General features: G+C 38.5%; 1 protein-coding gene across 1 annotated transcript; it reads left to right on the plus strand.

Annotated features, from left to right (window-relative positions):
- Window positions 1–23,222: 23,222 nt before the first annotated feature.
- On the plus strand, window positions 23,223–26,795 carry pou4f2 (POU class 4 homeobox 2). The gene is made up of 2 exons (XM_030146193.1): window positions 23,223–24,073; window positions 24,382–26,795. The coding sequence occupies exons 1-2, from the start codon at window positions 23,855–23,857 to the stop codon at window positions 25,312–25,314; spliced, it is 1,152 nt and encodes a 383-aa protein (XP_030002053.1). The 5' UTR covers window positions 23,223–23,854; the 3' UTR covers window positions 25,315–26,795.
- The last annotated feature ends 381 nt before the right edge of the window (window positions 26,796–27,176 follow it).

Below are 27,176 nucleotides of genomic sequence, written 5' to 3' on the forward strand. Positions count from 1 at the left end.
CCTAGTAGGATTTGTAATCCTACTAGGACAGATTGAAATTTTAGTTTGTCCTAGGACAAACTGAAATCCTACAAGAAATTAGGATCTGAAGATTGGAATTCCTATCTGTCCTAGGAGAATTTACAATCCTCCTAGGACAGATTGTAATTCTATTTGGAAGTGGGATCTGAAGATTGGAATTTTGGAATTTCAGTCTGTCCTATGATTTCGCCATCACCATTCCAGCTGAATTATTTTCATATCTTAGATACAGTATATGGCCCTTAGGTCAATACACATTGTAACCAGGATGCCAGCTGTCCTATCTGGTCCAACCTTATTCAATGGCCGTTTGTAACTGTCATTGGTATGTAAATGAGACACATTTGTATTCAGAAATTGGTAGAATTTGAAAAACGTACCTGTAAACAACCCGTTGCCATGGCAACATACAATTTTATTATTATCTAATTGTTGCCAAGCCATTCAGAAAATGTACGATGTTAAAGTTGGCATTGGCATTTTGCTGCCCCCTGGTCTAGATGGTAGGGTTAAAAGTAAAAGAAACAACAATATTCTTACAAACCATTATTTTATTCAGAATTTACACAGACTTTGAATCTAATATTCTATAGCTAAGCGTCAAAGACTTTTTCTAAGACTTAAATGTGCTGCATACTACTCACTAGTTAAGTGACACTTTGCCGTAGGACAGACTGAAATTACAATCTGTCCTAGTAGGATTGCAAATTCTCCTAGGACAGATTGGAATTCCAATCTTCAGATCCTAATGTAGGATTTCAGTTTGTCCTAGGACAAACTAAAATTTCAATCTGTCCTAGTAGGATTCCTAATCCTACTAGGACAGATAGTAATTTTAGTTTGTCCTAGGACAAACTAAAATTACTATCTGTCCTAGTAGGATTTGTAATCCTACTATCTGTCCTAGTAGGATTTGTAATCCTACTAGGACAGATAGGAATTTTTGGTTGTCCTAAGACAAACTACAATTACTATCTGTCCTAGTAGGATTAGGAATCCTACTGGATTTCAATCTCTACTGTGACATATACAAACCTGATCCTGTTTCTGTCTTGGTCATGTACTGAAATACATGGAACACCTGTATTTCAGTACATGACTGAAAATGGAGTATGGCAGCAGGGATGAAGACTTGAAAGTAGAGAGAGGCTAAAATTGCCGAGCATACCTGACAACACTTGAATACGGACATAAAATTGTGCCAGAGCTGGGACCCTGCCTGTATTTACCTGCGAACTGGTCTCTGGTTAGCTGCGAGCTGGTCACCCGGGTAAAATCGCCCAGTATACCTCACAACATTTGAATATGGAGATAAAATTGTGAGTAGTAGATAGTCAGGTAATGCTTCTATGTATTTGGTGAGTTTGGCAGCAATTGGGCCTGTGAAGGCTGAGGAAAAGGCATACAAACGCCCTCTCATGTGATGATGCAGAATACAACATCAATCAGATAAAGACACACAGACAGGGATGGACAAAGACGCACAGAACATTCATTATAGTAGGATTTTTATGCGCCAGTTATATTTGAGGGTCAGTGGAAAAGCGACTAATGTCTCCCAGTTTGTCCATGCATGGGTATATGAAGGTCCATTTGTCCCAGCTATGTTTAAAACTCAGTATCTCAGCTCAACAGCTTGTCTTCAAATTTGGCACAAACCATAACTTGGACTCAGGGATGAGCTGATTACATTTAGTGCCCAAAGGTCAAGGTCATTATGCCTTTAAAAATAATATTTCTGGATATAACTGCTAATAACTGAGAGAACTGCATGAACAGATAATGATGCAAGCATAGTGGATGCATCTGAGTGAGTGTAACAGTTATTTCCTTAACTCATTTTACATCAGCTCTTCTGGTCAGCTGTAGTGGTGTATTAACTAAGTGTGTTTTCAAATTTTATTTGTTTTCAAGGACTTATCTAGTTTGGGCACATTGGCAAAGAGTATCTACTTTGAGTCTTATTTATTGTGGAAACCATAACGAGCCCATTCTAACTCAATAAGATTCAGCAACTTGTGCTAATGTCAGTAGTTAGCTAATTTTTTAAAATATTAATGCTAATGGTGTACCTTTCAGCTACTTCCTGTCTCCATTTATGTTGTAATGAAGAGTCAGATGGTTTAAGATACAATAAAATATTATCCAGAACGATACAGTGGTTTCCTGATATCTCCTAGAAGATGAAATGCAACCAGTTGTATGTAAACTAATTTAAAATCTACATAGCTGTTTTGAGAATTAACACAATATCACAAAGCAATAACCTAAATCACTGGCTTTGACAAGAAACTGATCGTGTCTTATTGTTGAGTAATGTGTGCATTAATTCTAGATAAATTGAAATAAATAAAGTAAACTGATATTAAATGAACTGAATTTTCAAAAGATAAAAACTTACGATATATGGTGCTAATTTTTAGAGCAATGCCTGACAAAGACTCAGGAAAAACAGCGAGAAGAGACTATATAGATATTTTGTCTGATGATCTGTAAGGAAATCAGATAAAAACATCACAAAGAGCCCCTCCATTTACTTCTTGTCTTTCTTTACCTTCTCCTCAAAAGCAGCACAACAACCTCCTTGTGTTATAACCTCTCTTGCACTGACGTTTAGTCACACCAAAGTATTTACCCACCAATTACCCACAGGTACCCATCCTCTCGTTACCCCCATAAAAGACAACAAACAATAACAACGGCGGAGGCTCCTGAGCAAAGAGACACATTATAATCCAGTCTGACGCGAGAGAGAGAGAGAGAGAGAGAGAGAGGGGTATGGAAAAAGCTCATATTGATGGAGATGAAATTGAACTTGATTAAAAAGCAAACAAAACAAACCCCTACAAAACACAAACACTCTGCACAGTTTGTGAATGGGCCCGCACAAAGCTAATACGAAGCTACCCGAACACTCCAGAGGAGGCGAGATGAAAAAGACAAGTGTTTAAAAGGAGAGATCTTCCTCTGTTTGCCTGACATATTTACACAATTATGTGCAGAATCCACAGCAGAGCAACCGGCATTTCACTTTCCCGACAAGTCACAAGAAGTTTACTGTTTTTTCCCCCTCCCTCACCTCCCCTTTTTACTTTCATGTCAAGTTGATTAAATGAGAGTGTGTGACATACATCTGCAAGGTAATGCCATCAGGCAGAACAGTGTCATCATTTTTCCTGATGGAGTTACACTGACTTAACCAACTCTCCTTCAATTAATATTAAGGCCATTACTGCACACAGATATCCACCTGAGCTCAATCTGAAATCTAAAACCACGTGTCTGATTTAATGCGGAAACAGACAGCTCTCAAAATTGGAGTTTACCTAATGACTTTATTTACATTATGAACCACAATCTTCTCTATAACTCCAATCGATTTCTACAGAATGATTAAAAGCATCGTACCTGGGGTTTGTTCAGCCATTCTTCTTACAGGTGGATGTGTCAAGGGCAGATAATGAAAGAGTCCATGCAATAAAAGTACAATAAAATACAAGGCATGAGATATATAATGCTATGGGCAATTAAATTCAGTCGCACAAAAAAGGACCACACAGGCCTTATACATATTCAGTCTGCTGCTAAAATCCATAGGAATTGCTAAGTCATCTTCAGTGTCTCTGAGGCATTGGCGTACAATGGCACTTTTATCATATGCTTATCAGTGCTGGCCCCTCTCTTATAGAGCTCGATCTTTTGGCCCCTCAATCACGGAGCATATTACTCCTCTGTCAGAGCAAAGCACTTCCTAACGACAGGGAGGCCAGCTGGGACTGAGGAGAGGGCAGGAGGCACATGCATTAACATAATAATCCAACCACACTCCCACAGGCCCCGGGGCCAGACAGCATATTAGGTAGGCCACCCCACCACCACCACCGCCACCGCCGCTTTCTTCATGAAAGACCTCGCAGAGAAATAAAGCTGCTTTACCGTGAGCCTGTCAACCTGTGGTGAAGCCAGAGCCCTAACTGTGCTAATTGTTGACTGGAAAGAAAAAAGTATAAGGCACTGTTCCACCAACGTAGCTCCACATGTGTAAACAGTGATCCAGTCAGCAGAATAAAACACTGACATTGTACATTTCTGCAAATCAAGTGAATAATATCACTGTTTCTGATTTCATGTCAACATTTCTCAAACACACACACACATATATACATACATACATAGATACATATATATACATACATACACACACACACAGGGGTTGGACAAAATGATGAAAACACCTTCACCTCAAGATGATAATGCCCCAATCCATACAGCTAGAATTGTTAAAGAATGGCATGAGAAACATTCTAATGAAGTTGAGCATCTCGTATGGCCGGCACAGTCCCCAGACCTCAACATTATTGAGCATTTATGGTCAGTTTTAGAGATTCAAGTAAGACGTTGATTTCGACCGCCATCGTCTCTAAAAGAGTTGGAGGGTATTCTAACTGAAGAATGGCTTAAAATTCCTTTGGAAACAATTCACAAGTTGTATGAATCAATACCTCGGACAATTGAGGCTGTAATTGCCGCAAAAGGCGGACCTACACCATATTAAATTATATTTTGTTGATTTTTTAAGGTGTTTCCATTATTTTGTCCAACCCCTGTATATACATACATATACACACACACACACATACATACATACACACACACACATATATGTATATATACACACACACACACACACACACATATATATATATATATATATATATATATATATATATATATATATATATATATATATATATATATATGTATGTGTGTGTGTGTGTATGTATGTATGCATGTATGTGTGTATGTATATATATGTTAGGCCTGTAACGATACACAAAATTACTTCTTCTACTTCAAATATACTTCTGCTGCTATAAATCAAATAGAAAATAAAATGAATTATTAATATTACTAAATGTATTTTAAACATTAGTATTGCACTTTTCCCTGACAAGTAATTTTGAACAAACAACAAAAATCAAATCACAGTTCTGTCAGTTCACATTCTGCATAAAAATACAAAAAAAAATTCCAAATGAAGTGCAACATTAACAAGAGGACAAAGTGGTATTCTGTTGAAACAAACTGATGAGCAACACTGACAACAAAAAATTAACCAAATTATTTATTTTAGGACAGAGAATAAACTGTTTAGGACACTTTGTGTACACATGCGCGCACATGCAGGGTGCAATTTGTCGGGGGGATGGTTTTATTTTTTTTTTGGTCGGAGCCGGGGGGGTGGGGGTGTCCATAACTGACATAACTAACGCTGGCTTATATACTTTAAGCGTCCAACTCCTGGGTTCTATTCCTCTGTTATACAGTGTGCGTGAGAGAGAGAGAGAGACAGACAGACAGAGCTAGTGTAAGTGTTTGAGAACTACCGGACATATGCTGCAAATAATGTTCGTCTTATCAACATCTCTTTCCTCGTTATTGTCTTTCACGTGAACCTGAAGGGTTTCCAAACTGGACTGTACTGATGGTGGAGGGTCTTCAGTCTCTTCCTTCCAGGTTCACATCATATTTGTTTGGGGTTTTTTACCTTATATCAGCTGCTATTTCGTATTTCGGGTCAATGTGCGCGTCCTTCAATATGTCCATGTGGAACTTGCGTGGATTTAAACTTCTGCATCAAACAACGTCTTTTGTTCCTTTTTCTTTTTCTCAACATACTGTGCCGTTTTGGTACAGCTGTGTACCGAACCGAACAGGTGTGTACCGAAACGGTTTGGTTCGGTATGTGTACCATTACAGGCCTAATATATATATACATACATACATACATACACATTATAGTGTTTTGACAACCCCATTGTATTGTCTTTAATGGTAGCTACACTACAAACAAAAAGTTAAGGATATTTCTCTTTTTTTTGTGTCTTTTTTGCCATTTGTAAATAAAACTAATTTGACATGGAAGATTATGGGAATTTATGTGGATCTAACTGCAGATTTAAAATAATATGTTCATAATTATGTTTTCATTAGTGTTTATTCACCTAAAGAACTTTCCGCACCTTGAAGTGACTTATTATCAAATTAACTATAAAAAACCCAGGATAGGAGAAAAAACAACATTATGACTTCACCACTAGATGTCGCAAAACATTACACACTGAACCTTTAATACAATAAATGTCCACTAAGATATTTATTAGCGATCCATTCAGCAGAATAAAACACTGACATTGTACAATTCTGCAAATCAAGTGTATAATATCACTGTTTCTGATTTCATGTCAACATTTCTCACACACACACACACATACATATATATATATATTTATAGTAGTGTTTTGACAACCCATTGTATTGTCTGCAATTTTTGCCATTTGCAAATAAAACTATGTCTGGTCATTAAAAAAATGTGTTTCAATTCAATTCGCACTCAAAAAAATAAAAAGTGCTGTGCAAGAATCCCAACTGAAAAAAAAAAAAAAGCCCAAAAATTAAAAAATATCCTTAACTTTTTGTATGTAGTGTATGTTATGTGTATTTAAAGATTTTTATGGTTTATGTTTAAGCTCTGACATGATCAACATCATGATTCGATGTAGGGAAAAGATACCAGGGACTGGTTTAAAGGTTTGACGTGGAAGATTATGGGAATTTATGTGGATCTAACTGCAGATTTAAAATATGTTCATAATTATGTTTTCATTAGTGTTTACACACCTAAAGAATTTTCCGCACCTTAAAGTGAGTTATTATCAAATTAACTTTAAAAAAACAGGATAGGGGGAAAAAAACCACTGACTTCACCAGTAGATGTCACTAAACATTACACACTGAACCTTTAATACAATAAATGTCCACTAAGATATTTATTAGGGATTCAATCAGCAGAATAAAACATTGACATTGTACATTTCTGCAAATTAAGTGTATAATATCACTTTGTCTGATTTCATGTCAGCATTTCTCACATATATGTACATTATAGTGTTTTGACAACCCATTGTATTGTCTGTATTGGTAGCTACACTACAAACAAAAAGTTCCAGAAATTTCTTTTTTTTTTTTTTTTTGTCTTTTTTTGCCATTTTTGCCATTTGTAAATAAAACTATGTCTGGTCATTAAAAAAATGTTTCAATTCAGTTCACACACAAAAAAATAAAAAGTGCTGTGCAAGAATCCCAACAGAAAAAAAAAAAAAAAATAGCCCAAAAATTTAAAAAATATCCTTAACTTTTTGTATGTAGTGTATGAGATGTATATTTAAGGATTTTTATGGTTTATGTTTAAGCTCTGACATGATCAACATCATGATTCGATGTAGGGAAAAGATACCAGGGACTGGTTTAAAGGTTTGACGTGAAAGATTATGGGAATTTATGTGGATCTAACTGCAGATTTAAAATATGTTCATAATTATGTTTTCATTAGTGTTTACACACCTAAAGAATTTTCCGTGCTTTAAAGTGACTTATTATCAAATTAACTTTAAAAAACCCAGGATGGGGCGGGCACTATGACTTCACCACTAGTTGTCACGAAATATTACATACTGAACCTTTAATACAATAAACATCCATTAAGATATTTATTTATGTACACATAATGAAGATAATTAGCCATCAGTTCTAAATCTCTGTCAGTATGTGGTAGGATATTTACCTACAGAGACCCTACACTGTACCTATATTTTCTATTTTCCTCTTCTTTTTTTACGCTCTGGACATTTGTGAGCATCATCTTTCAGGCAGTGAGTGTGTACCTCCAACCGACAACATCACTGTGTAGTATTTTCAGGTGCAAACATATAAAAACAACGCAACTCATTCTGCTCTTCTCCCTGCCCTTAGTGGTGTTCAGTTCTGTCTGAGAGACAAAAACTCTGTGGAAAGGATACGGTGGAGGTAGACGAACTTCAGTTGAATTTTCCTCTAAAAACATACCCCTGGTGTTTTGAATTGGTCTGGATGTGTTTGGTTGTACTTTAGAACAAAACCACTGTGAGACAATAATGTTTTCTGTTATTGGTACCTAGTGCACCTATTATCCAAACCACATTCTTTTCCTAATCTTACACACACCACCTTTGTTCCCCTCATTGCCTTAACCTATCCACCTATTAGTTTTGGATTTTAAGGTGCTGTATGGAAGATTTGCACCAAGGTAATTATCGTTAATGAAAAATAACGAAATGACGAAAACTAGAATTGCAAAAAACATTTTCGTTAACTAACTGAAGTAAATAAAAACTATAATTAAAAGAAAAAAACGATAACTAACTGAAACTGTATTGTGTACTTATAAAACTAACGTATAAAACGTATAAAAATTATGGATAAAATTCCCTTCCTTTTTGTCAATGTCAGATTGATATGAAATTGATTTATTTCACTCCAGCAATTTTAGCTGTTGGCACCATACGACACTTCATGGTCCGTCACTTGGTTTAGAGTCGTCTTCTGGTTTCCACTGTACCTGGAAACATGGAGACTAAAGCAGCAGAGTCCTGTATGGGATTTATGTGAATACATCGGCGAAGAAGAGAAAAGATATGAAAAAACTAAATTAAAACTAAGCAGTTAGAAAAAAACAAAAACTAATAAAAACTAGCAAACCTGCTCTAAAAACAAATTAAAACTAACTGAATTGGGGAAAAAAGTCAAAACTAAATAAAACTAAACTATAATGAAGAATCCAAAACTATTATAACCTTGATTTGCACATGCATGGCTACTTGTGTGATGTCCATGTTTTATGCTGGGAGTTGCTCATTTTTGAACATTAGTCAATCATTCTAATATGCCTTCAGTCTTGGTCATCTACATCTATATATATATATACATATATATATATATATATATATATATATATATATATATATATATATATATCAGGCTGTTCACTGATTCTTATGTAAAGGTTTTGAATTTGGACTAGATTTTCCAAAAAATCCATATGCTCATTCTGCTCCTTTACCACTGAGAGACTGTACAAAACTAGATACTTAGAAATGCAGTCAGCATTGTCAACAAACATATGGCTCTGTTAACAACACACACTTCAATACAAACTTCACATAAGCACACAAGAAGGAAATCTTACCTACATAGAAATCCTTTAATACTGAAAAAGTCTATAAAGATCTGACCAGGGTGTCTTTCAGACATTACATACTAGGGCTTGGTGTACTACAGAAATTCCACATAAATACAGAAAGTCCACAGTGAACTGATTAAAAATTTATCTAAATCGCATTTTGTAAAAATTCAGCCAAACCATAATATTTCCTGTATCTAACAAAAGTTGTCATATTGCCTAAACCTAGGAATTCATGGTAATCAGGGTGCAAACTTCAGCCTCTGGTGCTGGATTCCCTGGATAATATGTATCCACCATTCAGCCCACCTATCTGCTGTTCACTGACCCAAAGTCACAAATATTTCAACAATAAATCCTGCGGCATTATATGTATGGTTTATGAAACAATGGTAATATTATTGACCAGGTTGGTAAATTTTTTACATGCTCCTTAAGTACTAAACATGGGATAATGTGAGGTGTAACTTAACCTAGTTCTGAATATCATGTGATGGATTAAAGAGAATAACTAAGACTGTTTCTTTCTCTGTGTGTGTGCATTCGCTTTGTTGCCTTCTACATCACATTGCAACATAACCCAGTAGCCTGACACATATTTCTGAGTATAGGAAGCATTTCCTCGCCTCCTCATATTTACTGAAGTGAAATGCAGAGAGACATAAGCTTTGAGGACAAGAGAGACCAACAGGGGAGAGAATAAGGGTGCTGGTTCCGCAGCCTTCCCTGTGGCATAAACTGGGGAGCGGTAGCATCATGCACTGAGGCCTGTGATCTTTTGCACTGGGGTCCCATGGTAGCTTGTGTGGCCTGCACATTTTGAACCACATGAGACACTTTCTCGCAGTGCCAAATCCATCATAATAAAGCTATGCAACTATTACGCACTCCATATGCCTGGAGACACAACAACAAAAAGCTTGCAACAAGAGAAAGTCTGAAAAAATGAATCAAGTTCAGCTATTCAGAGAAACTTTAGCTTCTGCCAGAGTCAATTGAGCTTTGCATTTACTAGTGAAAGAAATACAGTTCATACAGAGAAGAGAGCCAGCAAGTAATGTATTAGGAAACCAGCAGCTAAGACCTGTGTGGAGCATTTTCATTGAGAGGCCTGTCTAGTTCAGTCTGGCTGTCAGAACACCTCTAATGTGAATGTCCCACTGACTGCTACTGTAAGGCTGTCAGTTGCAGGTTGGGGTCCTTGACTGAAGACTCTCACTTGCAGTTCACACACTGGAATACCTCAGTGGCGAGTGAAAGGAAGGCAGGGAGGAAGAAGGAGTGAAGAGAAAAAGGATCTCCACAAATCATTTTGATCAAGAGACAAGGTAGCAGTGAGGGAGACCTCCCCCAGCCCCCGCCCTGCGAGGAGACAACTCTCTAATTGGTGGAAAGGGCAGCCTGTCCGTGGCCGTATGCGCTCTCAGATCTCTCCCAGGACAGCCAAGGCAACGTGCCAATTACTGCCAATTGTTGGCCTGTGGTTGAGATGTGGACAGTTGTCCACATGGAATAAGAGTGAAGGCAAACGGCTCCTGCTGATGTTGATATTTTATAACAGCAATATAATATTGTGCCGTTAGCCCACGAACTTTCATAAAACAAGGTATTGGTATCCTCTTCAAGATGATCCTTTTGATTTGGCAGGTTGAGTAAGTGAAAAGTGGCCAAACAAAAAAAATTTAAACACTATCAAGCCCAATATCTACAATCATGTGCAGTCTATCACCACTTTCACCAGTCCACAAACACTGTCTCCTATCCTCAATACGAAAGGGTCCAATCAGGTGCACTCTACACTCATCAAAGGCATTTATCAGCTCCAATTCTGATGACCAGTGATGGAAACACAAAATAAGACACTCAAAACAACACATAATGGTGATTTCTTAATTTTTATCACGCAACTTGAAACAGCAGCAAGATAATGAGGTTAAAGAGTTTCTTCTGATTGGATGAGAATATCAGGGGAAGCTACTGTTTGCCATTTTTCAGTATTGAATGTGACATGCAGAGAACAAAACAGAAGTGTAAACTCATACTGGCAGAATGAGAGGAGCCAGGTTCCCATCTTTAGTGGATTTACTTGTGTTTAAAACACAGACATATGTGCAAGGTAGCATAGCTAATGTAGCTATTTTAAGCCAGCCATCTTTAGCAAAACATAACAGGCTTTACTACTCAACTGCCCAAATATAGCCTGTGTTTAGTGAGGCCAGAAGACCATTATGGGGGTCTTCTCAGCACAAGTTGAACATACTGTATACTACTTCATACATTATCCATTAGCTGCTCATCATGGTATAGGTCAAAGCTAGAGCACAACCTCTCCAAGCAGCCAGACGGAAGCAGAGAATAGCAGGCCTTTACAAATCTGCTCACCCACTGTTCATAACAAGGAAGCCAGAAAGTGTAGCAGAGAGAAGGGAAAACAGTCATAATTCTTGTTCAACTAAAAATCACTATAATGCTCTTTAATTGTGTAGGCAAAAATCTTTTCAAAAGAGCATGGTAATTTTACCCTGTTAAATTATTCAGTGCACATTAATAACGGTCGGGGCCGGGGTGGACGAGAGCGGCTGTTTTAGGAGTGATGAGCTGCTGGAGCTGGGAGACAGGATCTCACTAAGGCAGTTTTGCACCATTTTCAAGTTTCATTTTGAAGTAAACGACATTAAAAAAATGACCCGGAGTAACCCTGAAAGGTACTGGGACTGGATGTTGGTGAAGGGCTTTAAATACACTCATAACAGATGTCTTCATGTGGAACAACCTCTCTATGAGATGTTAAATGGGAACAAAATGGGCAATTTCATGAAAACTAATGAACATTTTTGGGCCTGTTTTTAAATGTCTGTATGTTTCTACATAATTTGTCTGACCTCATGGAAACATTAGGGAAAGGTTTATGTATATGAAGCTTGTTTAGCATTCTCTGAGAATATATACGTATATAATATGTGAACAAAAAGAGGTGAATACCAAAGGAGTGCAAATTAATAATGACATGTCTCCATTATATGCCAAAAACAATGGAAATTCAATATGGCTTAATAGAAAAGGGACTTTTTTGTTGGTTGTTCATCTGTGCACTTCAAAGTCAGAGCCATACTAGAATAACGTATAACGAATTCGAATAACGAAAAGGTCGTACTTAAGATCTAATGAAGGGCAGTAGTCGCTATAGACTTTAAGGACTTCCAGCCAGCAAATGCAAATGAGAATTTGCATGAACCCTGCACCAGCAAAGGTAATATACATAATTGGGGGAAGCAGTGGGGGAGCATGGTGGTGAGATACACCATGAAATACAGACCCGGAGTAACACTTTCTATACTTAATAATTAATATAATACAGTGCACACACAATGCATAGGATGCATACCATCCATTGAGTGAACAATGACTTTTAAGTGCACTACAACATAGTGAGGCTGACTAAATATGCACACAAGTGTGTGAGGTAAAGTATACCGCTTCCCTCTATAAAGATGAAAAAAAGCAGCAAACGCCTTCCTTAGGCGTAGAAAGCTTAACTATTCTTCTTCGTTCAAAGTCAGGGGTCTACTCTAAATATTTGTGTATAAAACATAACACATACTGTAAGATGGAATAAATGGAGGGCTGTAAAAAGAAGTGCAGGGCCTGCAGGAGAAAACAACATGGAACTACAATGTTTCTTAATGTCAGTGTGACTTTAACACAAACAACTGTGAAAAACAAGCCAAGGCTTCACATCTTCTACAACAGTAAATCAAGACAAATCAGACACTTGGTGGCTACCATTTCTAAATGAACTGGGTGGTGTTACTGGCCTGGTATTCAAGGGTATAATATGTAAGTGCTTTAAAATATTGTATCCAAAAGCAACCAGGCCTATGTTCAGTATTGTTGACTTATGCACATATATTACATCAAAGAGAAATCTTGATGCTACTTCATTAGAATGACATGAAATAACATGAATATAGATCATTGCATATAATGTGAAAGCTTTAATACATTCCCCTGAATGTGGTCATAATTTGTGCCTGACAGACTTTCATCCACAATGGTGCTGAAAACAAATCCCATGATTATAAATTACCTCATGACCTGGGCTGGTACTGGTAAAAAATAAATAAATAAATAAATAAAAATCAGTACTCATACCTCAACTTCAATAGTACTTCCTTTATGGCACTTCAACAAACAAAAAAAAAAAAACAGTCTTGGTTACTGGTATAAAACAATGTCATTTGATACCAGGTGTTTTTCAATACTTAATTGGCGTTAACTGGCAACAGAAGTAAACATTGGTATCCAGCCCTACTATTAAAAATGTTGTCAAGATAAGTCCTCTGTTATTGTTTTAACTAAGAGACCCCATAATAACAGAAATGCATTCTGTGCATTTCAACATAAAATATTTGATATGATAAAATTTAGAAAACATGAAAAAAGTAATTATGAATAAACAACATTTACCCTGTAACTCAGTTGAATTAGTTCAACGCCAACACTATCGGCTTTCGAGGTAAGCATCAAGGGCCAGTGTAAGGAGGCACCGTGCAGCATGATTAAATTGAAATATGCTGACTCTTACACTGCTTGTTTGTTTATTGAGGCAAGTCAAGGGGGTGTTCTGAGCCTTAGAACTGCATTTAAAGCTGATCTGGCTCCTTCAGACAGAGCTGCATCCGACTTCCTGTTGTCGACTCGCAGTTGCCACAGAAAAATTGCTGCTGCAGCCTTAGACAACCTACAGCACTTTGTATGCCGAAAGAAAAGAGTTAATTAGAAATACAAATTCTCCCAGATTGTTATTAATGGGAACTGTAGAGTAAGCAACACATATTTTGTGCCCATAAGTAATTCTCAGGTATCTTTGATCTGTGGCCCACAGCGGATGCTGCTGCGTGCCGCTGTCTGGCTTCTGGGACTCTGCCAGCGCCAGACATCTGGCTACTTTGTTATCATTGGCTGATCCGCTCCCGGGAGGCCACTCTTGTGACACCAGGCAGAGAGTGTCCTGGCAAGGAAAATTATCAGCACATTTTGAGTGGATTAGAGTTCCAAAGTGGTCTTCAAATCTCTACAGGGGTCTGGTGAGCCATGCTCTACTGGGGGTTCCTCAGGGCTCTGTTTTGACACCACTGTTGATTTGAAAGGCAGCAAGGGTATGGCTCCCACTGTTGCATCACAGGTTTCAGGCAACATCTTATGAAGCAAAAAAAGGGCCCCAATTATGATCTGTCAGATGTAGAAGAGGGAAAATGCACCAAAGACTTCCTTTGATTAGTCTGGAGATTCTGAGTAGCAGCAAATGTTTGTACTAGTGTGGCGAATGTCACGGAGGAGCAAGAACCTTTATACTCCAGTGTCACATGTAGCAAAAACATATTAAGCCCGCATTTGTTATTACCGACTAATACAGTTTTGTTGTTCTTCAAATTCTGCTGTTATGGAATTTTCAGTCACGTTCATAATACCTTTGCCTTGAGCTTTTTTAACTCTAAGGGAGTTATATGACTCCATCTCAAAGGTTATGTCTGACAATCTGTCATACAAAACACTTGTTTAGAGGTCAAAGAAAAGACTGCTGCCTAAGCACTGGCTTAGTGGAGAAAAAAAGCCATGATGTGACAATCTGAACCTTATTCACTGGATTGATTGAGGTATCGTGTCTTCTCCCTTTTTTCTCTTGGCGTTTCCATTTGTGAATACAAAGCTGCGGTGACCCATAAATATTACATGGTGTGGAGATGCAAAGCAGGAATTAATGACTGTGGTGTGTGTGTGAGGGAGCGTGTGTATGGCAGGTCCCTATGGGATTCTGCTTAGACAGGCGGGCATGGAGAGGGTGTGGTCCCTCTCTCCTTATGTGTGTCTCTTTCACACACACAATGTAGACAATATTTCTTCCTCGCGATCTCCACAGGGATGCGGGATTTTCAGCCAGAGTGCTAACGTGACTGTCAGTGGCTCTGTGTTCACTCAATTGTTAAATACTTCCCAAAAGGACAACTTTGCTAAGTAATAATTAGGTGAACTTAACTTAGACCAACAGAAGATTTTTATAAATTATTAATCGCTTAACATATTTGATCCAGTTTATCAAACCTTCTATGATTGTGAAAACATTTGGTATACTTTGGCATTGTATAGACTAAATGCATAATTGATTAATTTAATTAATAATTAAAAATAAATGAGGATTCATTCAGGAAAAGCCCATGTATATGTGTCTGTATATTTCACAAAAATCTTCGCCGACTATATAATACTTTTTGTTCAATAGGCACATTATACAACAGGAGCAGTTGTGGGACAGAAAAGGCTGGTTGCAACCAACATGCAGGGTTTTAAATATTAGCACAAGACAACATGTGATCAGTGCATTCTAAGGTTAAGTTATATTTGATGTTATAGATACAAAAGAAATAGACAAGTTGAAAAAAACAAAGGCAGAGAGAGAAAAAGAGAGAGACTGAGATCAGCTTTTCCTCTCTGCTTAGCATGATGAATCGGTTGAGGAGGGGCCACTTGACACCTGTCACCTAACCAGCCAGGCACAATTACCTCCAGGGGGAGGACGGGGGACTTGCTAGGGAGTTGCGCATAGCTCCCAGTGAAATAGACGAGCGTTTGAAGATCATTAGTGTTACAGGCCCTGTCTTCGTGGCCCTGTCCAACCTCCTGAATGGCTCGCTTTGATCACCGCACTGCGTTTTTGTCAATAGTATGGGCACACCGCATAAATTATAAAGTTATACACACAAAGTCAGCAGGTAAAATGCCACCCTGAATTTTTGTTTCGGCCACAGATGGGGCAGCTGATTGTAGGTAATGAGCGCCATCATCGCTCTTCAGCCAATAATATGCGGTGGCCTGGCTCTCATGTTGCTATCATGTTCGAGTCAGTGGCTTCTTAGAATGGCTCTCACATATTTCAAACATAACATAAAGAAAGAAATATTGCATGTGCAGGTGTCAGAAATGATGTTTGTTTTTGCATTCTAGTTGAGAATTCAAACTAATGAATAATGGACAAATGTTATATTTAACTACTGTGTATTTGTTTGTCTTAACTATGAGGGTTTTACAGTGTGAAACGGGAAAATACAGCTATTTCTAAATTAACTGTAAAACTAGAAATAAAAAAGGATAAAATCTGATAAATGCAATTCTTTCTCTACACAGAAACTCTTAAAATGTATACACATATTATTTTTACTCGGTCCAACTAATTCAGAATCAAAAATTTACAAAGACAAGAAACTGGATTCCTGGTTATTAAATGATCAAGACCCATCATCCTTCCCGGAAAACACTAATATTTAGCCCTGTATTTAACATCCCCCAGATGACAGACTTTCAACTATGTCACATATAGTGCACAACTGCAGCGGCGTCCTCCTTAAGTAACGGGTTTGGCAGTGCACTGCAGCGGTTCCACTGGAAAAATGATCATTATAGCTGATGAGGCAAGGGTTTCGAATGATGACAGCGTGACAGCAGAGAGCTTTTTAATTTGTCGGATCAGATTGTGACATGCTCCATCACAGGATGGAGGAAATCTTTTCATTTGTGCAGAAGAAAGGGGGAAAGGAGGTCAATTAGCATCAACCATTAGACAACCCAGTGACATGCAATATATTACTGCGTGGGACAGTCAAAGTAATGAGAGAGGCAGCAGAAATGTTCATCCAGGTTGGACAATTCTCCAATCATCCTGCTACATTAATCACTTGTATAGCACTTGACATACGCCTTTTTATAGTCACATGCTCTGAGGTGTTGCTCCTCATATACGTTCCTTTCCATTCCACCGTGTTTGTTGTCATACGAAGTGAGATTTACTCAAAGACTCACATCTGTCATGCCAAACATTAGCCTACTGAACTACGCGCATCAATTTTACATCAATAGCATGAAATGTTCAGTATTTCAGGCATAACTATTTGATTTAATCATTTTTTTGTGCTGTCATTAAATCAGTCAAATCTGGTCAAAACAGCTGAATGTGTTATCAAATAAACGAATAAGCACATTGTTTTAAAGATCACAAAAGCTTCCACTAATATGAGCCTCGCCAAAAGCAGTCTAAGCACAAGGATCTCATTTTATCAGATAAGACAATCTCAAAGCCAGTTTTTTTTTTTTTTTTCTTTTCTTTGCCAGACAGGGTTTATTTGACTGGCTGTCAGGTATGGTGCGCCTCTCTTGATATTGATCTGAACTACCTAAAGGTATGTGACATCATTATGAGGCTTGACCTTATCATCTGCTGCCCTGCAGCCTATAGGCAGGGCTGGGCCAGAATCTAATGCCTTCCCCAAAGCTGGGTACCCAGTGCATTATGGGGACATTGGTGGTGATGTTATTTGTTTTCCTGACCTCATGGCACACCTCTCTCTTTAAGATCTCTAATCAGTCTTGGCCTCAGGTTGGCACTTTTTGCTAGACCAGATTATCTGACATAATAATGTGAGGAAGTACAATGACAGGCCTCACATACACTTAAAACTTTATTTCTACTGCTTAATGATTACGCATTCATAGGTATTTCTTTCTAAATTATACTGAAAGGTAAACAGAATGCATTTATCGGTCACTTTTGTTGAAATCATTAGCTTCTCATTCACTCAGTCACACAGCAATGGCAAATGTTTCTATGTGAGTAAATTGTGGTTCAATGCAGACACTTCCACATACAGTTCGCAGCAGCTCGGGATTGAACTACCAACCTTGGAGTTTGGCAACGGCCTGTGTCCATTAACATAGCAGCTATAGTCTATTCTATACCTTCATATCAGAAAGTACATCACAGCTAAGATCAAGTAAATGCTATAGTTGAGGTTAATATCAGATAAACACACAGAACAAAAACACTGGGTCCATATGAATGAATGAATGATCTAATGGATCATATGGACAAGCTTGACTTTCCAGTTTGACTGCTGACTCTACCAGACATTGTTTCCAGTCACAGTAAGCAACTACTGTCAGTGAAAAATAAACTTTAGTAAAGCCTCTGTGCTATGCAATTTAATAAACACTGTGGTCTCATTTAGGATAGACCCAAAAGCTAAAAGGAGAATGAATATTGCAATAACATTTGCAAGGTACCGAGAACAAGACTCCAGCTGAAAGCTCAACCCAGTCACCAGAAAAACATGTTGAATATTTTTGCAAAATCAGTTCTCAATGTAATTTGTCATTGAAGGATCTGCTACTTTTTTCTCTTTAGTGGGCAGAAATTGGGTTGAATTATGGTTTTACAAAACCCAGGACTTTTGCACTTTTTTTTTCCCCCTGCTTTGGTTAATATCAGGACAAGATTGTGATTAGGTTTAGATATTAATAAACACATTGTAAGCCAAGTTATATTTTTAAATCTTATCTTTTTTGGATTAAATAAGGCCCAGTATCTTCCTCAAACCATGCACAGTCCTCTTAGTGCATCAACCCAACCACAGACGTCATTAATATATTACTACATATACTATACATTAACCCATAAAGACCCAGTGCTACTTCCGTGTCAGTTCCTAAATGATTTTTTCTCTCTATTTAACCTTTCTTAAGGGATTTATCACCATTTATTGTAATACTATCCTCTGAATTTTGCATTTTTCAGTGTAAATCATGTATTTTCCCCTATATTTAATGAGCTGATCATGTAGAAACTCAGAGTAAATTCAAATGTTATTATATCAAAACAGAGAAAATGGAAGAGAAAGTGACTTTTTCAGCAAATCTGAACATACAACAAGTGTCTCCATCCACTGTCATTTTTCAAACTCTATGGGTTTTACTGGTGAATCAATGTTGTAGAAGATGACGGTGTTTCCGTGTTCGCTACGGAGCCTCTGAACATCCAAATGGGTCATATCTGATGACCATGAAAAGATGAGAAACTGTATTTTACACCAATTATTTACATGTATTGATAGGATTAACGGCTCAAAGGTTATTAAATATTTTAGATCAGTAGATGCTTTTGGTGGCCAGTGGCTGTTTGGGTCTTTATGGGTTAATACATTTCTTAACTGACATATTTGAAAAGCCGTATGACTGGTTAATGTTGATATACATTAAATTTCTGCTCAAAAACTGATGATATTATACTAGGGCGACTATCTTCTGATGAACAAAAAAGAGGACACTTGACATACTTAAATGGTACTTGAAGTAGACGCAAAGATGCCTTAAAACTTTAATATATGTGTATGGAAGACATTTTCTCTCACTTACAGCCACCCCTCTCTCTCTTTTGCAGTTTATTCTGGCAAATGGACCACAAAACTGTTCAACATCTGTTTGTCAGCACACCGAATATTATTTTCATAGCTAAAAATATGACAATCTTTTGTTTACAGCTTGTTGAACAGCCCCAAGAAATTTATACCAATGTGTCTTTAAGTTTAGAGAAAGATCATTTATGTGTATGAAGGTCTGACAACCTCTGTTCTCATCCATGACCACAACCTCAACATCTTTTCTGCTCTTTACTCAGTGTGTTGAAACTGAATGCTGGTTTTTGCACTGCACAATTGTACAGTAAGAGCCTTAATTAACCCAACGAATCTATTCTAACACAATACGCTCAAACATTTCAGGACATATGAAGCATTTTGGGGGAAAAATGTCACTTAACAAAAGTCGCTGACAAATAAGTAATTCTGTGTAACCAATAATAATTAATTAGCATATTGTGGGAATAGTTGATGTTCTTATTTAGCCCCATGTAGGGATCAAATAGAAACATATTACACAGTTTGTATATCAGTTGAGCTGCTCTTTAAGTACCATCTTTACACCTCTTTTATTATCTCAAGTGGTGAGCTACTCATTTCCCGTGAGAGCTCCAGTACAGTATTGTGACATTTAGTAAATCCTGCAGGCTTCTACCTTTTGTTGCTTGCATTTAAACAACACATTAAAGGCAGAATGTTCCTCGTGGAACCTGTCACACATCCCAGGTAAAGCAGATGAATAAATAAAGCAGCGCTGTTAGTGGCTGAAACACCCCCTTCTTTGTGTGATTTGCTGTTGCCTTGAGTTAGATCCTGATCTCTTTGTAGACCCTCTCCCAACAAGCATTGACCTTCTGCTCCGACATGTAAAGAGCTCCACGAGATCAGAAAAGGGAGGGGGAAGCTGTGAATAAAGGCATCACCACTGCGAGCAGCCGAGAGACTTCATCCACTTCACTTCACTCTTCTCTCCCTCTCCTCTCCTCTGTCTCTCAGTGTAGCTTTATCTCTGTGTTCAGTCTAGGAGCGGAGATACCTTGTTGGCGGCACAAAGGAGCGGTTCTGTAATAAAAACAGCTGTCTCTGGTGGTCTCGGTGTAATTGGGATTGTTAACGTAGAGAGCTCCTGAGGGAGGCTGAGAAGAGTATGTCTTTGTGTAAAGCACACAGACACCTCTGCTGCACGCCTTGATTCGGATGTAAGTAACAGAGTGAGGAGACAAAAAAAAAAAAAAAAAAAAAAAAAGCAAACAAGTCACCTGAGTTATATCAAGCCTTGCTGCATGTGCTCTCTATTTTACTTTGGCTTTACTTTTATTTATAGACAGTTGCAGATTTATTTAAGCTCCTTGAAGTGAGAGAAATCAGTTCTTGCACAATTCCACTGAGGGTTTTTGTTTTTAAAAGCAAAGTATGACTGCACCTTGTACTGCTGAGACAAAGTCTTTTTTTGTGATAACAACATTCCTCCTATTTACTGTATTAGTGTGATAACAAAAGTCAAGGCACAGCATATTTAGAATTTGAGTTTATAAAAAGTACCCAGTCTCATAGTTTTAGTATGTTTCTTATTTGAAAGCTTCTCCTTAAAGCATGTTATTGTATTTTTACACTAATAAATGATTTAAAATAAATGTAGAGACGATGCTATCTTAACCAACAGAAATGTAAAACAGCCACAATACAACTTCTTCATACAGTGTAGTATTAACAGGCAGAAAACGGAATGTGGTTCCTATAAAATATCAGGAATTACTACATAATTGTGCTCCTGTTTGCCATGGCTCATCCTTCAAAGCTAATTCTGTTAAACAGTCTGACATACTGTCCTCCCTCAAAGGTGAGGGAGCTGTTGGCATAGGAAGTGAGCCTTAGGTAAGTGAACACACTCACGAGGTGTTGAAAATGTACTTCAAAGTCAATTGCTGGGGAGCAGTTCGGCTGATTTATTTGACTTAAGATATACTTTTTTGTGTGTTTCATTGTAGATGAAAATTTCATACACCGATTTAGAAGTGGTGAAATATAAATGATTTCTTTAAAGTTTCATCATAAATCAGTCTGTCGGTATATGTGAGCAGACACTGATTGCTCCTTGATGTCTCCTGAGCCTGATCTCTGTCTCCTGATGTCTGGAGGTGGCTCCATCCAGCGCCTGCTGTCCCGCTGGGGAGGCAACACATTTCTGCAGCTGGATGACTGTTTAAAAAAAAAAAAAAAAAAAAAAAGGAAAGAAAAGAAAAGAAAAGAAAAGAAAAAGCTGCAGCAACAACAACAGGCATTTTTGTCGTAGCCGTGGGAAAACACTAAATGTCTATGTGTATAAAAGTAACAATAATAATAATAATAATAATAATAATAATAATAATAATAATAAAAATAAAAAAATAGAGGGAACTGACATGTAGTCGCGTACAAAGACCTGGCGCGTTCAGAAGTGCGCATTTACACCAAGTTATTCTGCAGCCTCGATTAAAAATGCTTAGAGATTTCTATATAACGGTGAGCAGAATATGGTCACAACCCACGACGGGTAGTCTATAATTAGAAAAAACCTATAATTAATAATCCGCAGTGAAACGCAATCCTTAACATTAGATATTTATATTATTAACATATTTCGGGGAGGAATGACTCCAGCGTCTGTCAAAAACATTGATCATTGTTTCATATACCTGCAACCGGATGTCACAGCTCCCTATGAGAGAGAGAGAGAGAGAGAGAGAGAGAGAGAGAGAGAGAGAGAGAGAGAGAGAGAGAGAGAGAGAGAGAGAGAGAGAGAGAGTGTGTGTGTGTGTGCATGTGTGAGTGTGTGTAAAGAAGGGACTGTGTCTGAAAAATAGAGCCACGCAAAAGTAAAATCAAAACAATAATAATTTAAAAAAAACAAAAAAACAACGTTTTTTCAAGAATAATTTTTCGCCTTCAAGAGATAAAGTTACATCATAACAATTGTCTTATTCTAAACCCATGACCACATTAAACAAATGACGCAGCCCTTGTTAATTACAGCGTGATTAAATGTTTTAATTACGTTACAGATGATATGGCTTAATTAGAGGAGAGATAAGATAATAGCCTGCTATGACAAGTATATAGGTCTGCAGTTAAATACTGATAATTACGTTAAAATACAAGTTCCATCACTTACAAGGGATATTTCTTTACGCAACACATAAGTAAAAAGTCTACATTTATTATATTACATTTTCTAAAAAAATTCAGTGGTTAAAAAACTCACTAAAATAATATTATTTGGAATAATAATGCCTGAATCTTGCATTTAGTTATATGATGGATCTGACTAGCTGTCAAAACTGTTACGGTAAATGTGTTTTTTATTTTCATTTTTTAATGTAAATAATAAAATTAAAATAATGCCTTTTCCGATTTAGAATTTTTTTTTTGTTTTGAATATACTCGCAGAGTGGAGCTGTCCATGGTATTGATCTTTTGCGTTTCTCAGCTCCCTCCAGCAGATATCTGTCGACGAAAACAGGAGGATCTTTTGTTTTTCAGCACTTAACCACGACTCAAAAAGTCGCTGAACTTGGTGGCGATACCTAGGTGGTGGAGGTGGTGGTGTTGGCGGTAAGGAGTAAAGTCATTGGAAATAAATGCCTTGTCGCAGACTGCCCATGCGCAGAGTCCCCAGCGGCGGCGGTGGCGGCGGCGGTGGTGAGGCTAATGAAGAATAATAAATCATGAAAGGTTTTTTCAGGTACAGCTCAAAAGAAGAGTGTGTGTGAGAGAGGGTGAGAGATTAAGAGAGCTATCGGGAGAAAGAGAGAGAGAGGGAGGGAGAGAGAGAGCAAGAGAGAAGAGAGAGAGAGAGAGAGAGAGAGAGAAAGAGAGAGAGAGAGAGAGAGAGAGAGGCGGAGAGAGACTCAGTCTGCCCTTCGCCTCAGAGCAGAGGCAGTCCGGGTCCCCGCAGCATTCAACGTAGTCGAAGAGGTACAGTACAGAGACTGTCACCGCCACCACTTCTCACTTACGGCCATTTCAGGACGGAAACTTTCGACTAAAAAAAAAAACAAACCTAACAGGTCAACGAAAGCGGCAACAGTTTTACACTTGAAGTATTTTGGAAATCCTAAGAGACGGAAAGAAACTTTTTTTAAGCAAAAATCTTTTCTGGCGTCGTCTATGAGGAGCTTTGCCAAAAAAACATCCAAGGCAAAAATATATATTTAAATATAGTGATATACAAGCTGGGCAGAGCTGAAGGAGAAAACAAATCAGAGGTTATTTTTGAACTCTCGCGCCACAAGTCCACAAAGGAAAAGGTCGGCTGCGCTCAGGTGCATGGCTGGTTGCGATATCTCATTTGCAAAAAAGACCAGACGCCGCCATACCTTCGCTAGTAATAATAAATAGATGCGATAACTTCAGTGTTGGACGACCGTCTTCAGCCTACACTTTATTCGACAGTGACTTGAGATTCCTGCGAAGCAATTGGGCTTCAACTCCCGACCGAGGAGGCGGAGTCTTAACTTATTAAAAGGAACTTGCCGAGGCTTGGACGCCCGCAAATATGATGATGATGTCTCTGAACAGCAAGCAGCCTTTTGCCATGGCCCACACCAGCTTGCCCGAACCCAAGTACTCGTTGCATTCCTCCTCATCCTCCACTTTGACTTCCAATGCACCTTCATCCTCCTGCTCGTCCTCCCGACACAGCAGCACCATCATCAGCAGCAGCGGCAGCAGCAGCTCGGAGGCGATGCGCCGAGCCTGTCTCCCAACCCCACCGGTACGTATTCTGCATAATCACTGCTTAAAGGCACATTTTGACAGCCCACTTTTTTGCTTGATGTTTTTTTCATGTCTGCACAGCAAATCACCCAACACCTCCATATTTTTTTCCTCTGCTCAACTTATGTATTCAGTCGGCTTTGCCTTTCGTATTAATTTTTATGACCTGGGATGTTGCATGTGTCTTGTTTTGTGTGCTCCTTTTTTAGGATTTCTTTTTTTCACATTCTGGAAATGTTTTAAACCGAGGAGTGGAGGGAGAATTCCCTGCTGACAGTTATGTGTGCATTCTATTTGCAATTGCAGAGCAATATATTCGGAGGCTTGGATGAGAGTTTGTTGGCCCGGGCTGAAGCTCTAGCGGCGGTGGATATAGTCTCGCAGACCAAGAGCCACCATCACCCTCCACATCACAGTCCCTTCAAGCCGGACGCAACCTACCACACAATGAACACTCTCCCCTGCACCTCGTCGTCCTCCTCTTCCTCCTCGGTGCCTATTTCTCATCCGTCCGCCTTGGCTGGCCACCACCATCACCACCACCACCACCATCACCACCAGCCTCACCAGGCACTGGAGGGGGACCTACTGGACCACATCACCCCGGGACTGGCACTAGGAGCCATGGCTGGGCCGGATGGCTCGGTGGTTTCCACGCCTGCGCACCCTGCCCACATGGCGGGCATGAACCACATGCACCAGGCAGCCATCAACATGGCTCATGCCCACGGGCTACCACCGCACATGGGCATGAACGACGTGGACGCCGATCCGAGGGACTTGGAAGCATTCGCAGAGAGGTTTAAGCAGAGACGGATCAAACTCGGGGTTACCCAAGCGGATGTAGGGTCAGCTTTAGCCAGCCTGAAGATTCCTGGGGTGGGCTCCCTCAGCCAAAGCACCATCTGCCGATTCGAGTCCCTCACGCTCTCTCACAACAACATGATTGCTTTGAAGCCCATCCTGCAAGCGTGGCTAGAAGAAGCCGAGAAATCACACAGGGAGAAACTTAATAAACCCGAGCTTTTCAACGGCGCAGAGAAAAAGAGGAAGCGCACGTCGATAGCCGCACCAGAGAAGAGATCACTGGAGGCCTATTTTGCCATTCAGCCGCGTCCCTCCTCGGAGAAAATCGCGGCAATCGCAGAAAAACTGGACCTCAAAAAGAACGTGGTGCGGGTCTGGTTTTGCAACCAGCGACAGAAACAGAAACGAATGAAATACTCTGCATGCGTCTAAACCCGCTTTAATCCGACACCCACTAGAAAGACTTGGAACTGTTTAGAGACTATTTGTATCATATTTCCTATCTCACACCTTTTTTCAATCATCGATGACTTTGTGCTTTGAACTTCGAAAAATTCCTCCGATTGAAAAATGACTGAAAAACTCGAAAAAAAAGCCCACTGTCACGTCTTTTACTCGCTGAGAGGGAGATGTGGAGTCAAGTAAAGCGTCGTTTGACAGAGCAAGTAAGACCACTGTTTCCACACTTACTATGCTTCACCTTTTTAATGTCAACGCAGTATGACTTACAGGACTCTATGCTTTCGTTTTATTTGTGATGATTGATTTCTAATTAGGATCCTAGTTTGCATTAAACCTCGAGCAGAAATACCCCAATGAAAAATAGCATTGTTATTTACACACAGCGGGGCTATAGCTGAACTCAAAGCACTTGGTTGGTGACTATTGGTGTTTATATTTTTGGCTTATAGGATAAGCTACATTTTTGTTTCCCTTCCGAGTTCATTACGATGCAGTCTGACATTTATTCAGGGTCCATGAGGGTAAGAGGACAACACATTACTTGTTCCTGAACGCTAATACTAGATTACTGCCAAATAACCCTGTGTAAATTAATAATTTACTTGTCACACACTTCATTTTGTGTCTTAATGTGTAATTAATTCCACTTATTTTGTCAATATGTGTGATCAAAGTCAAATATTCAGGAATCTATTTTTAAGATACCCGGGGTTAGAACAGAGCTACGGTTGTTTATTAGGCCTCATGTGGAAAAAATGAAATAGTTACTGGTAAAGGATTTCACAGGATTTCGCGATTTAAAAAATATATATGATTTTTTTTGCCGGCTGCAATAAGTTTACAATCCAGCGTGGGCCGGTATCTTATGAACTATTTATTGAGTGAGGTCATGTTTACTTCATTATATATTTATTGGGATTCCCCCCTCCTCGTTTTGCTTGAGAAAATCAAATTCTGACAGCAAGTTAGGCGTGTTGTTCTGGTTAAAGGGAAACGACTGCGAAATACAGTCACAAATTTGAATTTACGCTTTCTAACTTTTGAGATGGTACAATCGAGATATATATGAGATAGTATTTCTCTTTTTAAATTATTTTATGTATGTTCTTTCTGCTATTTATTTGTATAAATATACGCGCATCATTATGAAGTCGTTGCTTGTTAAAATCACCTTGTTTAAGTAATGTTTTCTTGAAGAGAAAAGAACAGCTTCATGGAAGTATACGTGTACAATGTAAATATTTCATTGGAACCAGTCGATGCACATAAATATATCCGTACAGGTTTTTGCTGTATTGCTGTTTTAGCTGAGGTAACTTATTTCTGTAATGTATGTTGCTTTTGGTTCCTGGTTAAATAATTCTATTAATTTATTACATCCATGTAATTTTAATTTATTTAATTATTGAACTGCAATATGTGTTTCATTAAAGAAAAACTTTAACATTTAAGCGGACGTTTTCCATGACTGTGTAATGTGGCTCATGCAGACATATTAATATTCTTTTATTTATTCATCTGTTTATTTATTGATGAGGAGGAGGGAAACTGTTTAGCTGTGGCCTGCACAGCTTTTAACAGGGATTTTCTGGCGTCTTTTGGGCTCATCTGACATCAAATTTCCAATGTTTTTTTTTTTTTTTTTTTTTTTTTTAAAAGGCAACGGGACTGTGCCGTTATACCGCGAGGTGTCAGGTTGGATCTTTGAGCCCTGTTGAAGTGCCCATGAGCAAAACAGCACCAACAACCCCACCCCCATCATCCAATCGGTTTTCTTACAGTCTGGGTAAAAGACATCAGACGAGCACAAAATAAAATGAACACGTGAAATG

The sequence above is a fragment of the Sphaeramia orbicularis genome, chromosome 1, assembly GCF_902148855.1.
Source record: "Sphaeramia orbicularis chromosome 1, fSphaOr1.1, whole genome shotgun sequence".
Lineage (NCBI taxonomy): Eukaryota > Metazoa > Chordata > Actinopteri > Kurtiformes > Apogonidae > Sphaeramia > Sphaeramia orbicularis.

Coding starts and splice junctions, on each gene's coding strand:
- pou4f2 (XM_030146193.1), top strand. CDS start 23,855: ATGATGATGATGTCTCTGAACAGCAAGCAGCCTTTTGCCATGGCCCAC. Junction 24,074..24,381: donor CCTGTCTCCCAACCCCACCG/GTACGTATTCTG, acceptor TTGCAATTGCAG/AGCAATATATTCGGAGGCTT.